The sequence below is a fragment of the Nipponia nippon genome, unplaced genomic scaffold, assembly GCF_047370975.1.
Source record: "Nipponia nippon isolate SJK-2023a ecotype South Korea unplaced genomic scaffold, ASM4737097v1 scaffold_15, whole genome shotgun sequence".
NCBI lineage: Eukaryota > Metazoa > Chordata > Aves > Pelecaniformes > Threskiornithidae > Nipponia > Nipponia nippon.
In genome coordinates, this window is record NW_028262331.1 from 3953912 (window position 1) to 3968516 (window position 14605).

General features: G+C 41.5%; 1 protein-coding gene across 1 annotated transcript in view; it reads right to left on the reverse strand.

The window, feature by feature from the left end:
- The window catches only part of SPNS3 (SPNS lysolipid transporter 3, sphingosine-1-phosphate (putative)), a 39155-nt gene that overhangs the window by 15436 nt on the left and 9114 nt on the right, over positions 1 to 14605 (reverse strand). Inside the window, exons 5-11 of the mRNA XM_009468983.2 lie at positions 11192 to 11257; positions 10596 to 10732; positions 9911 to 10062; positions 8946 to 9012; positions 7811 to 8001; positions 5705 to 5857; positions 2354 to 2543 (exon numbers count right to left, since the gene is read on the reverse strand). Of these exons, the coding sequence (XP_009467258.1) occupies positions 2354 to 2543; positions 5705 to 5857; positions 7811 to 8001; positions 8946 to 9012; positions 9911 to 10062; positions 10596 to 10732; positions 11192 to 11257 (956 nt within the window). The remainder of the gene's footprint in view (positions 1 to 2353; positions 2544 to 5704; positions 5858 to 7810; positions 8002 to 8945; positions 9013 to 9910; positions 10063 to 10595; positions 10733 to 11191; positions 11258 to 14605) is intronic.

Genomic DNA, 14605 nt, shown 5'->3' on the forward strand with positions numbered 1-14605 from the left:
GCCTTTTCAAAAAGAACCGCACCAGGCAGGTGTATCAGAGACAAGAGCTGCAGAATGCCTCCTTCAAAGGCAAGTTGCAGGGCAAGACTGCGTCCTGATACAGCATTACCATCAAAGATAAGTCTGTTTAAATCTAAGTTACCACAACACCAAATATTGTCCAAGGTTCCCAGCCACAGGGTTCAGACATGACTTCCCAAAGCACCTGCTGCACTGCAGAGAGCAGACGTCTTTCGTCTTGTTTTGGAGACAGGAACAGATTTAGACAGATGCTCCTCTGAGATAACAAAGCCAGTTAATTTTGCTCTGTTTTTTCAAAGGTAGTCTTCAAAATCAAGAACTGGGTGTCCAGAAAGAGGAGAGAAATCTCGTGGCATTTCAGTCCGCCTACCCCAACAGAAACCCTGGAAGTCCTGCCGTATTTTCACGTTAACTTGAGAATTCTTGTGCTTTGAAACATTTCTTCCAGTTTTGGCCATAACTGATTAAACCTGTCTTGTTCCCTGTCATTATCCACTCGAGACAGTGGAAAGCACCATACAGGAACTACTGTAATTGCATGCTGATGGACGTACGCTTTTTTGCTTCAGTAGCTTCTGCACTGTGAAGTGATGGAGACAGGTTTGCTAACATCAGCGTGCCTGAGTAGGCAGTGACTGGAAAGCCAGTTTCCTGCTAGTGTCCTACACAAATGGAAGATTTGTTTCAGTGGGACCTTCAAATTAGATGCACCAGCTGGCACGCCACTCCAATTCTCACACCAGGATGACTAGTGTCAGATCTTGTTTAGAAAGCAAGGAGAGGCACGGCTGGTGCCGGAGAAGGCCATAGTTAAGCAGCTGTAGTAGCAAAAGTACTAGAAGAATCAGGTGCTTAGATTACGTACAATTTATTACCACTGCACATTGTTGACGTTACATGTCACGAACACCTGAAGCAAGCACATCAAACAAAAGACAAAATGGCAAAGTCTCTGGTTAAAAGACCAACTGGTCTGCCCATGGGAAGAAACTTAAGGAACACAGTTATCCATATCCCAGTTCAGAATTTCCTCCCAGACAACACACTGCTTGAAAACAGAATGCTGTTTGCAAGGAGAGAAACATTTTAAACAAATTTCTTTTTATCAGTCCTAATAAAAGGTATATTTTGGTAATTCAAAACCAATAGATTGATTCACTCATCTAACACAGACTGGCAAATGAAACTGTTGTTCTCCACCTTTAATGACAAAAAAAGAACTGAAGAACATACTCAGAGCGGGACTATGTGGGAACCTGAGAAGCAGCAGAAGAAAATGGCTAATTCTTTTGGCACTCAGATCTCCACTCTTGAATCTAAAAATAATCTTCAATTTCACATTTTTCTTTGTGTACACACACTCAGACATGCAAATCCATTTGTTTTTGTCCTTGGTGTAAATGCGTTTTTCCACAGGAATACACATTCCTGAGGAGTCAAAAGGAAAACCTCCTTGAATAAGTGCTATTCTTAGAAGCAAAAAACTGCAAAAATACCCTTTTGCAGAGAACTGTTGATTACTGTAATTAACTTTACTTGGATCCTCTTATTTATGTTAATCATGGTAATTGTGGCTATGGAGTCACAGGAAAAAAGCTTGGAGTCTTTCCCTAGCTGTTACCAGATTATAGTTAAAATAACGTTTACATTCAGTTCCCTCTCACAGGGATTTTTTGGAACTATTCCTCATTCCTAGTAAGTTTCTGTTTTTCCCTTTACTGAGAACAGCACTTAAGTGATTTATATTCCAGTTTGCATTGCCAAAAGCTTGACTTTGAAGATCAGCTAGTGATTTGGGGCTTTGAAGGTGATGGCTAAATTATTCTTAGCAAGAACTGTGTGTATTGTACAGTCACAAGTACACCAATCTTTAAGCATTCAGAGAGCAAAAATAAATAAGAATACTAAATTAGTCCCATAGCATTAAAAATTAACATAAGATTGAGACTTCCTTTAACTACATTTCTGGATAAGGGACACGCTAGCTTCATGCAGGTAACTACATAGGCTTACTATTCTCTTCTTTAGTGTGGGCAAACTCCATAGGTCCTGAGGCCCCATGTGTAATGCTCTGGCTGCCTGCCCTTTTTACTGGACCAAGTAATGCACAACACGGCTCTCACAGGACAGACTGCAGCTGCGGGCAGTATTAGAGCAACGTGCACAGTGCTTAGCTGGCAGGCCACCTGGTCACAAGTCACTGAAACCTCTTAATGGTCTAGAAGATTGCAGAGAATTCTGCAAAAGCCACCCCTTCCCTCCTCCTCCCCCTTCCCTTTCTCCGCGGGATCCCAGAAGATATTTTGCTAATGACAGACAGATCGGCACTTACAAAAGTGGAAAGGATGCTCGTCTGGGCCACCATCAGAGCTATGTAGAGGCACAGAGCAGAAATGAACATGCTTGTGGCACAGATCAGAGGATCAGCTTTATTGTTTATCTTCCTTAATCTTCTTGCAGCTTCTGCCCCAGCAATGACACCCAAGATTCCCGTCCCAATGGTGATGCCTCCAAATATTAGGCTGGTGACAAAACAAAGGATTCGGGTGAGCATAGTAAGACCATACTGGGGAAAAAAAATGGTGTTAGCTTATACCTCTAGTTTCAGAGGAATCTTTAATGGGGAATTTGAATTTTATTCCACTTGATCTAACCCTCCCACTCCTTCTAAACGGATTTAATCCCAAGCCTCACTTGAAGCTATGCCTCTGCAACGGAGGCTCTATCCTGTGGAGCAGATATTTTCCCATTTACAGAGCAGGTGTCATGCAGCCAGGCTCAAGGAGGACTCTTCTCGGGATGACCTGGCTTGGACATTCAGTGATTTAGAGGAAACACAGTCATTTTGGTTACCCTGTGAACCAATCTACTCAGTCATCCCTAAAACACAGATGGAATAACTCTATCACAATCTGCTGTCTTGGAAGAGATCCTATCACGTGGAATTATATACGTCTAAATTATAACCCTCTAGTTAGCAGAGCTGAGATGAGTCACTTCTCTGACTATAGGAAACATCCACCACCTCCCAAAAGAGTTCAAAGAATACTGAATAGTTAACTAGTGGGAGGTCCATGTAGTATTTTCTGAACGCAGAATTTCAAATGCCACTCAGCTTTGTGTGTCTGCAAATGCAAATGTGTTCTCCAGGAATGACAAGTTCGTGTTTTAAAAGTATGTGTTTGAATAGCTTAGAAGATTCAGCTTCCAAAGGGACTTCCATAGATGCTTTTCTCTCTGTCCCAAATGAGATCGTAATGACAAAGCAAGTCTCTTGCAACAAGACCAGTGGTGCCACTGATTGTTTAATGCATCAGAATTCTTCTGAGGCAAACGGGGACCGGCGCACTGTGTTCTGAGCACAAGTGCTTCTAAATATTGCACAGTGCTACATGGTAAGTTCTGTACATTTTCCTAAGCTTTCTCTGACTGCAAAGCAAAGTAACCAGCTAGGATATGATCTATTCCTTTAAAGTACTGTGCATCTGCTTTTTAATTTCTTTCTGGCTGATTAGGAAGAACTCAATAATTCTACAAGGAAAAAAAAGTATTCCTATACAAGATAACAAACTTTAAGCATATTTGTACTCTCCCTCTAAGTTCCTCAGGATTCTGATCCACTGTCACTATAGCTTGATAGTGACAATATAGATTGTCACTAGGCAGAATAACTGTCTTAGAGATTTGTCCGGGAGAAGCAAGTTCCAAGGTGACATTAGTTGATTGAAACATTCATGGAACTGTGTTTAAAAGATTCATGTGTTGTAAACTGCAGTTGAAATAAACCTACAGCTGGAAGAAAAGGGAACGGCCAAAACTAAATCCAAGCACAGTTCATTTGGCAGGGAGTATGAAAGTACAGAAGCCTAGTCCTGGAGAAAGGCTCCTACAGGATCTTTCAGGGTCTGAGAATGCTCACTTATCTGTCTGATCTGTTTGAAAGTGTCTGCACAAAGACCTGAATAAAAACTTCATACTGCCTATTTATCTACCTTGAAAGGATTGAGACCTGAGTCAGCTGTGGTGCCATTTGAATTTGTGTTTCCAGGGAGTCTAAGTGACATAGCCCTGATCCTTAAACAAAGCCTGCAACTGCTGAACAGCCAGAGGGGAAAATGTCCTTAAAGTATCCCTGGGCAGGTCTGGGAACGTGCAGCTCACTTCTCCCACACCATCAGCTACAGGTCTGACATACTTGTTTATATTATGTTTCTTTACATCCCCCTGGAACAGCAGTCTAAAACCAGCCTTATGCTGCTTCTGGCACTAGCTTATGCCAAGGTTATTTTTAAAGCATCCTGTAAGGAGCAGTACATGAGGTTAACTATCAGGTGCTCCATTTTACTTCCCTGAAGATCATGTCTGCTCTAGCAACACTACTGTGGAATAATAATTCAGAAGGTGGATTAGAAAACAAAACATAGGCTAACACCTTCAGCTTAATAAAGGAAGTATTTAAACTGTATATGTTAACAGACATGGACAGTTTAAACTGTCCAGCTTCCCTTCTCTGCCTACCCTGAGCCAGACTCCTGAGTTCACTCCCTTCCTCAGCATTATCCGCTGTTAAGTAATGTGCCAATGGTGGTATCCACGGAAGGACAATTGCATTTCCCATTGAAGCACTTGTGGATGACTATTCAGTCCTTCTGGTTACACTACAACTTGGAAACCACTTTTGATTTGACGCAGTTATTCCATTGAAGAAAAGCAAAAGAACCCCATTACCAGAGGACACACTCAAGGTACGATTACTGCTTTTCCCTTCAATTGTTTTTATCTGGAAAGACAATGTAGTAAGCAGTTAGTTCTTGGAAATCCATCATGAAGGCAGAGACTGAAACTAGATTTGGGATACCTCCAGAAGAAAGGTAGGGACACTTGTATGGAGGCCACTGGTAGGGAGTCAGTACACAGAAGTGTCGCAGTGCTCACCGTTATTGAGGGAAGCCATGAAGACTCAAGAGGGACACTTTACATTTTTCTATTCTGGATAAGGAAAAAAATTCTCTTCCTAGCTGGGGAAAAGTAATCTCCAAAATGTTGTATTATGATTCCTTCAAAGTCCTCTCCTGTTGTAAATTCTCCTTCCCATCCAACATTTGATACTTATTCATGAATCTTTATTGGTCTGGATAGCCTCTGTAAGCGGAGCTCTGCTGACGGTTACTCACAAGACCAAATTATCCTGTTTTGATGTAATGATAGGACACTAGATCAAATTCATCAAGCTTGCTTTATGCTGGGAATCACAATGACCTGGCCAACATGGCAGGAGTTTTAAAACCAGACTAACAAGAAAATAATAGGGAAGTCACCAAAACACGGGATCTAAACATACTTAAATGGGTATTTAAGCAGCTTGGGATGCACAGTCGATTGTCAACTGAAGTCTCCTTGCTAGAGCTGCTCCTTTTTTCCTGCAAGTGTTCCTGTTACTGCTTCTTTCCACTTTACTTCAATAGGGCTGGCAGCATCTTCCCAGTTAACCGAGTGATTATAAACAAACAAGCAAATAGGAGCGTCTCAGCATACCTGGCAGCAATTTAGTCTAACATTCACACACAATTGCCTTCACAAGAAGCGTTCACAGTCACATCCTGCCTTCTGCCTTTGGAAACAAACTGTGATTTAGCACTGTGCAGTGTTTCCAAGTGTGTTTCCACAGTCACGCGCACCTCACCTGTTAGATGAATTGCATGATTCTTGGAGGCATGGCGATACAATGCCCTGGACAACCTGAGCCCTGTAAAGAAACAGCGGTACCCACATTCCCAGGGCTCCGGTAACGAAGGCCATGGCAGTCAGGCCCAGCGAGGACCAGATAAAACTCCAGCTGAAAGTCAAAAGAAAGAAATGAGAGATATTAGAAAGAACGAGGTGTGAGGAAAAAGGGAAAGCCTACCCGCAATACCTAGGATTTCAAGCAATAACAAAACTGTTGATTCAGACATCTTATAATCAAAATGCACTCCCTTGAAGATACGAACTTTGATGAGGCTTTATCTATGAACTTCAACAGTAAAGTACTAATTAGAGCGAAGAATATGACCTACTGATTTCATGTTGAATCCCAGTCCTGGTCTCTTGCAGATTTCATTACCAACTTTTGCTAAAACAATTGCTGTGAAATTTTCGATAGCAGAACTACAATAGAGAGTGGGCAAGAATTTAACGGCTTAGTAGCTAAATTAAAGTGTTCTATGTGCAAGTCTAAATGCCTCAGGATGGTTTTAAGCTGTTTGTGTAACCAGTATAAATGAGAGTAACATCTGGGTCTGCCAAACTGTTAAGATGCAGCAGCTGAAGCACTCCTTAACTCTACCTGAGTAAGTAAAAATAAAGTCTCAGTCTGCATAGTCAGTTTTCAGACAAATGGAGAAGCATTTTTAAAAGCTGTCTAAATCTTGTCTCCTTCCTGCCCTGTTCTAGGAGAAAATTAACTTTTTACTGGTCTCTTTCTAGTTAATAGTTTAGGAGAAAGTCCCCTTTGAGGTCAATAGGGAGGTATGAAATCTTAAGACTAAATAAAAGTGCTGCAAATGACCAGGTGACCACCAGACTAGAGGATTTGTTAAGATATGAAGCTAATTCTTCATCTTCTAAAGACAAAGGGCTCTTGGACTTGATTAAAAGTGGAACCACCTGTTTTTTTGGCAGTATGTCCTTATGCTTTGGAAATCAATTGCTAAAGGAAAAGAAAATTAAAATCTCTTTCTACAGCATTGCTGGAGGTTGTAAGGAACATCTTTGTACGAAAGCAACTTTGATGACAGTCTAGTTGTTGAAATGTCAGAAAGGTTCATTTTTGAGTCAGGAAAGTTCGTTTTTTTATTCACTTCAGACTGTACTGCCTACAAATTGTGATCCAATGAACTGGATCTCTAACGTACTTGCTGTTCTGGATGCAAACAGGAAGCAAAGCTAATTGAGAATTAGAAAAGGCTGGATCCTCTAGAAGAAGAACACTCCAAAGACAGAGAAAGTCCCAGCAAAGCAAATCTTTAAACTAAAATCATTCGATGGGGACCGGAGGAAGCAGCCTGCAGGCACCGGCAGGAGCCGGGTCTGGCGCGGGTGCACAGCGGCACCTGGTGTTCCCAAACCGGGCCCAGGGCTTCTCCCTGCCCCCGGCAAGGGCTTGCACGGACCGCAGGGGAACAGGAGCCAGGAACCTGCTGCAATCCTGTAAAACCTGTAAAAACTATGTTACATCATCCTGGTCAGCTGGTGTTGGCTTTAATTTTTGTGTGGTTAAAAGGAAGAGGTCATCTGCCAGCCACAGGTTAGCTGGTCAAAACACACACGCAATCACTTTATAAACCGTATTGGGGTCCTACAGACTCCGACCTCTTGTATCAGAGGCACAGCAGGCTCACAGATACCATATAAAGACTGCCTGAGACATGTTGATCCAACCTTCCACAGGCACCAAGAATTACAGATAAAGTTACACCTGCAAAATAGGCACTTTTACCAATGTAGTTTACCGTACATGTTAAAGCAAGAGGGAAGGGGAAACTTAGTAGAAAGTAGAATTGGATTTAAATAGGAGCATGCTGCCATCCTTCACCCTCCTCAAAATGGGAGGATAGCAGAAGCAAAGAAAATTTTGATTTCTTGTGTAGCATTCCTGTAAAAGAGTGGAAGAAAGATTTTTATTAATGGTGTTTCAATCTTGTATACAGCATGCGATACAAAGGAGATGAACAGGATTTGATGGCCATATTTCTAATAATGGAATGGTCGTTCCTCAATGGAGGGAACCTTTGTTGCTAAAATCACTTACTTCTTGGCAAGTGATATGACATCTTGACACCAAGTAGTCTTGGCAGTTCTCTGTACACCCGGTTTCTCAGCTGCTACTCGTATTGTGCCGGAGATGCTCAGTGCTCTGTGTGCTGCCGTCCTTCTCTGGATCCTGTGAGGCACCAGCAGAATCAGAAGAACCAGTGCTAGGCCTCCCATGCAAGGAGTTACCTGTAGACAACAGGCTGGTTAGATCAAAGATACCTTTTTTCTTATAGTGAAAACGCCACAGCAATTCAAATTCAGTGTAAGAATTACATATTGGAGAATTGCAGGTATGTTCAGAAATAGATGTGACTTGCTGTTTGTAGGCCATATTTGTAAAGAGTGACTTTGGTGATTTATGGTGACTTCGGCGGAAAGATAATCGATCCTCCCTCCCCATCATACAGATACATGATCACTCCCTCCGATTTTGGAGAAAAATACGTGAAGAAAGAAAACTGTACCGTAGTACTGTGGGCACAAATGCAAGAATCACTGATGCAGTCATCAGTGCTATCTGAATAACATCAGACTGTTATTCCAGTAAACATTCTTCCCCACTCTTCCTGTACTTGCTAGTTAGTTTTATAGATAAGTCAGGAGGATCTGACAAAGTACTTCCAAAGCACTAGGCATTCAGTATGGAGAGACATCATGATGACATGATCAGAACAGAAGAGGGTTTTTTTCTTGCAGCCCTCAAATAACAGAAGTTGTTCCCAACAGCATTTCAGAAAACAATCTATCTCTCTGTATTTTCCTGAAGAATTATACTGGTGCTACCAGTATAATGATCATTTTACCTTCAGTTTCCTCTGTTTGAGGGAGTCTTGGTGCACTGACAGCCATTCCAAGTGTGTCCTCAGGTAAGAGGAACATCAGCACCTGCCCTGGCTGCTGTACAATTTCACCTACGCCTGCTTTCATTCTGCAATAGCTAGGCATAAATCTTCCACTTGTCCTGCAGGAAGAGTTCTCTTAAACACCAAGTTCCTGACCAGTCAGACAGTAGAAAGTCCTTCCACTGCTCACCTCTTTGAACACAATGAACATAAGTAATGCAGACCTCAGCGATGGTTCTGATTTTACAGTGAATGGCTCAGCCCCATGAGTGAAAGTGAGTAACTCACCCTGAATGCCCAGTGCCAGTCACCTGTGACATCTGCCATGCCGGCTGCTAGGACATAACCGAGACCACTGTGAGCAACAGAAAGGAATAATCAGTAGGCACCAATGAATTCTTGCTGGCTGAAATGACATGTCTGGCCAGCTAAGGAAAACACAGAGAAGTATTCTGTCATAGTTTTCAAAATAGATAAACAGAAACAAGCCTCATGGTCTATGCTCGTCTACTTGCCAGCCAGTATTAAAAAGAGAGTCTAACCTCCTCAGAGCAGACTTGGGATGGTGGCAATAATGTCCCAGATTCCCTTTGGAATACATGTTCTGTAGAATGACACTGCAAACCCAGATCAGACAGCCCATAAAGCAGTTTATTATTTACTCTTTTCTGTGCTAGCCACATGAATTAAGCCTTGCAGGAATTCCTTTAGTTTTAATCTGCCTTCTGGGCTCAGCCTTGGCTGCCTGCTCTAATAAAGAGTATGCCTCCGAACCACTTAAAAAGCCCTTCTCCACCTCTCCTTCAGACACAATGTCAATTTAACTAAAAGAGGAGAGGGAAGTGCCAGTTCTTCCTTGGGAGACATTTAATGGAGGGTTCTTGAAAAATTTGGCAAGTAAACAAATATCTGAAAGCTTTTGTCTTCCAAAACCCAGAAATAAATTACCTACCCCCATGCACATATTTCTTTTAGAACTGATTCAATATTTTATTCAAAGCCTACCAATTTTCAGAGTTTAGATTCTCCCTAAAAAATGCTGGGGGAAAAAAGCAAATTTTTCTTCAAGGCAAATACAGAAATAAGCCTAAGCAGCTCTATTTAAACATGCTAAGCAAGCAACAAATCATTTTGCAAGAGCCAATGCAGATATACATCAAAATATGTCTAATCAAGGCTCAGGGTATATTGAATTGCTGGCGTGGTCAGACAGAATTTCAAAAGGCAGGTCAGTTACTAGCAAGAAAACCAACCTTCCCACTGGAATGAAGATATAGAAGATAGATAACATTGTGGTCCTTTTTCCTTCCTCAAACAGGTCTGCAATGATGGTAGGTGCTATTGTGGAATAACTGGCCGAGCCAATGCCAACTAGTCCTCGGGAAAGAAAGAATATCCGGTAATGCTGCAGGCAAAAGAAATATTATAATCCAAAAAAGCCCATGCAAGAAAGAAAGCTTACTATTAAAGAGGTGCATTTTAGTGGATCTAACGTACCAGAGGAAACAAGAATTCAACTGCCTTTTGCATATGTCTGTATTCCCTCCACTCATTCCAGCTTTCCTCACATCCCGCTGCTGTGCTTTCTACTTTCTGCACAGCAGTGACTTCTTAGAGTGACATCAGAGGGAATTACAGGATAGGGTCAATAGACCACAAGCTTGCCGAACAAGCTGCTACACTCTAAGGTCGAAATCAACAAACGTTCAGGACAAAAATAAGATCCCATCAATTGCAACAGTAATGTGAGGGTTCTCCATTGCCTAGGCTGGCCTCCACCATCCCATAAAGCATTCCTGTACAAGGTCCATTTAGTCCAGATTTGGGGAGTGAGTGCTCACTGATAGCTTTTCCAAATGCGATCAGAGAAGGACTCCATCAGCTCCTGCAAGATGTATGCAGATTATTTCCATAGTACCCTCTAAAAAAGCAACGTACCAATTCACTGATGAATGAACTGCCTAATGTTACACTGGACCAGAAGAAAATACCGGCTCCAAGGATGATTTTCCTATTGTACCGGTCACCGAGGTATCCAAAGATGGGGGCAGCCAGCATGTAACACAAGATGAAGACTGGAAATCCAAGAAGGAGCAAAGACAATATTGGTCAATTTATTTTTATTGTACATTCTCGTCACCCCTCAGGCAAACTCAGGTTATTTTTTAGGGCAGAGTTTAAAGACAGGCTGAGTTTGTAGAACAAGTAGGTAGATTGGTATTTAGAAAAAGATAAATGCAGATTCAAAAAAGCCTATACAAAAATAGAACATGTGTGAATTTCTCAAGTTCTGTATTTCTTGAGAAATTCCTTCATCTTTTGTGATTCGCGTACTGTGGGATTTTTGAAGGACTTCAGTCTTCCCTGAACCAAAGACTTTCAGCTTTGCGTTATAGTCAGCCTGCCCACAAGTGGAAGTGAGCAATACCACACACGAGTAGGAACTAGAAGAAATAAGTAACTAGACTGTTTTAGGAAGAGACCACATAGATGCAAGGCAAAGTAAACTATCTGAACTTAAGAGATTTTATTACCTGTTTGCAGTAGACCTGTATCCCCATCGCTAAGCTTGAAGTATTTCTGTATATCTAACAGGATCCCTGCAACAGAGTCAAACACTGAATGACAGCAAAGTACCCTGCTCATTCCTTGTAATTCTATTCATCTGCCAACTCAAAGATTTATTTCAAGAACAGGGCTTGCAAGAACTGCAGCACATTTAGCTTGCTAGTTTACATGTAAGCCATTACTCTACCACAAGCACAGATACACAGAGAATTAAAAGTTCTTATCACTATAGATAAAATTCATGATCTTCCACTATAGAGGTCTTATGAGAGCCAGTTTACCCGCTATTTCAATCACAACTCTTCTGTTTCTTTTTCACCATTAGCAGATAAGCACATAAACAGTTTACAGTTCAAAGTTTAATGGACACAATATGGAACAAAACAGCGGCAAAGTTTTGCAGCCAGGAGATTGCTATCTTCATACAGCTAATCCTAAAATTTTCTTAAAGACCTTAAAATGTTAAGATGAGTTTAAATTCCTTCTGTTAAGAATAACTTAATATTTTCAGTATATACAGTATTCAAAGTAGCGCACGTTGGATTTTTCAGGGTGCAAATGGCTACGGTCTTCATTAACTAATGGTGGTTAAATCAGCCCATAGCCAGGTGTCCTGGTTTTGGCTGGGGTAGAGTTAATTTTCTTCCTAGTAGCTGGCTTAGGGCTGTGTTTTGGATTTAGGATGAGAATAATGTTGATAACACACGGATGTTTTAGTTGTTGCTAAGCAGTGCTTACACCAGTCAAGGACTTTCCAGCTTCCCATGCTCTGCCCGGCGCACAAGAAGCTGGGAGGGGGCACAGCCAGGACAGCTGACCCCGACTGGCCAATGGGCTATGCTATACCGTATGGCGTCGTGCTCAGTATAGAAACTGGGGGAGTTGGCCGAGGACAGCGACCGCTGCTTGAGGACGGGCTGGGCATCCATCAGTGGCTGGTGAGCAATTGCATTGTGCATCACTTGTTTTGTATATTATTTTATCATCATCATCATCATCATCATCATCATCATCATCATCATTATTATTATTATTATTATTATTATTATTATTATTATTATTATTATTTCCTCTTCCTCTGGTGTCCTATTAAACTGTCTTTATCTCAGCCCATGGGTTTTACTTTTTTTTCCCAATTCTCTCCCCCATCCCACTGTGGGGGGAGGGTGAGCAAGCGGCTGTGTGGGGCTCAGTTGCCAACTGGGGTTAAACCACAACACCAGAGAAATACTACTGTAATTCAGATCATGGTTCTGATATTGTGTAATTCTGTTCATATTTCTGTGACAATTTTGCAGAGATCAGATGAGATATAGATAACTGTGGATTTAGAAATTAACAGTTTTAGTGGTGACAATGACAGACAAACTTCACCAAAAGCAATCATTTATATTCGTGATAAACGGCTGACAGAAATTCCATCTCAATTTCTAACCATTCAATAGCTGTGGAAAAAGGTTGGAAGAGTTGTCAAAAAGTGTGGAAGAAAGTCACACAAGCAACAAACCGAGGGAAGATCCATGGATCTGGCACCTCATGGATGTGTGAATGCTCTTGAGACAAAAAGGTCATTTTCATCTCTACATCGTGCCAAGGCTGCAGATCTACCATCTCACCTATCTTGCATTTCTGCATTATATTCCTAAAAAAATTAAAAATAGCAGAAGATACTGCTTTGAATAAGCGTACCTTTACTCCAGTATTGAAAGATATCAATTAAAAAAGACATTTCTTCTCATGCAGCTTTAGTTTTGGCAAAATAGTCAAAATCAAAACATTATTAAGAGGATGAAGCCACCACTTAAGAAAACAAGTTCTGTGTAAACTGTCTGCTATGTTCACAGAAGCTGATCTGCAGCAGAGTGGGGCTCAGGGTGAGGTTAGCAAAAGGTACCTATATCTGCTCCTGCAGCGTTTTACATGTTATGCCATATACTATGCTGCTGCAGCCACCTAAAAGCATTCTTGAGCCAGCTAGTTTAAAGCTAAACCCACGCTCTCCTGCAGTGTCCATGGCTGCAGCGTGATCAGGCTCCTCACTATTTACTGATGTGACTTGAAGGCAGTGTAGATCAAGGTCTAGCCTAACAGCAGCACTGGAGGTTTTATAGCTGTTTCTCAATGACTCTTGAGCATATTCTGCATTTAGGGTTTTCCTAAAGGTCTCAGAAGTTTAAGTCAGTGACTTCATTCAAACATTTTGCATCATTAAAACGGGACAATCACTTGTATCTATTCTTTCTGGTAGCCGATTATCAACACACAGAAATGCTGTATTACAGGAACTTCAGTTTTGGACTAATAGACTATTTAGAGCAAATCACAGCTAACACAAGACTTGAACTGAACCACAACCTCATCTCAAACTAACTTTCACACTGAGCACGATTAAAATGTTATCCCCTCCACATAACTGAAATAACTGGCTGACCAGTTATTGGCAAATTACAAAGCATTGATCTGAACAGCTTGGAACAGGGTAACAGATCAGAGGGGAAAAAGTCTGCATGATCACCACTTTTAACAAACTGAAGACTCAATTCCAGCAGCCAATTAAGTGGAAGAGCTTGTTTTCTGTGTGAAGATTGATGCAACTTCTGTCAAAGCCTGTGAGCAAAACTGCCCGGAAACCACAACTTCGTAACTGCCACCAGCTTACTTTTAGACAAATTCTCAAGCCTCTCCTTCTTCACTTTCCTGTTAACTTATATGTAACAATATGTTCACACATATGGACAGCCAGACTCAAAAGTATTGATGAAAGAATTATGCAACGCAGCTGAATTCTAGCAGATGAACAGTATATCGCTGTGGTATAAACTGCAATTTACAGATCTCCCCCATGGCCCAAGAGGTCATAGAGTTAACTAGAAAGTGTTTTAGTCATATATTGTAAGCAAAGTAGGTGTTTGATATTTCAAAGGCCTGGACACTATCCCTACCTCTGCTCTTGAATCCTTACGTGTCCCCGAAGGTACCTCACTCACAAGAAACTGAGCATGTTAACAAGTAGGCAAGCTTTACTTCACAGGCCTTCTTGAAAATTTTAAGCTCTTAGCACGTACAGGAGCCAAAGAATAGTTCAAAGCCTGGAATGAGCCAAATGACTGCTTGCACTTAATACTTCCAAGTGCAGACCCTCCTAGCACCCTGGTTCTTGCTCAAAGATATTTTCATCCTCTCCTGTCCCCTGCCCTTCTCCAGGGAAAGTTACTTGACAAGAGAACTCGGACATCAAAGTTTTTCACTGACAGTCTTGCAGTATCATTCAGCATGCACCCCTACTTGTTTCCTTCCCTCTTATATGTGTGGTTAAGAAGTATTCAAAAGAAGAAAGCTTAAACTCCTAAACCCGCTAGCCTCTCGTTTTTTGAAGATAC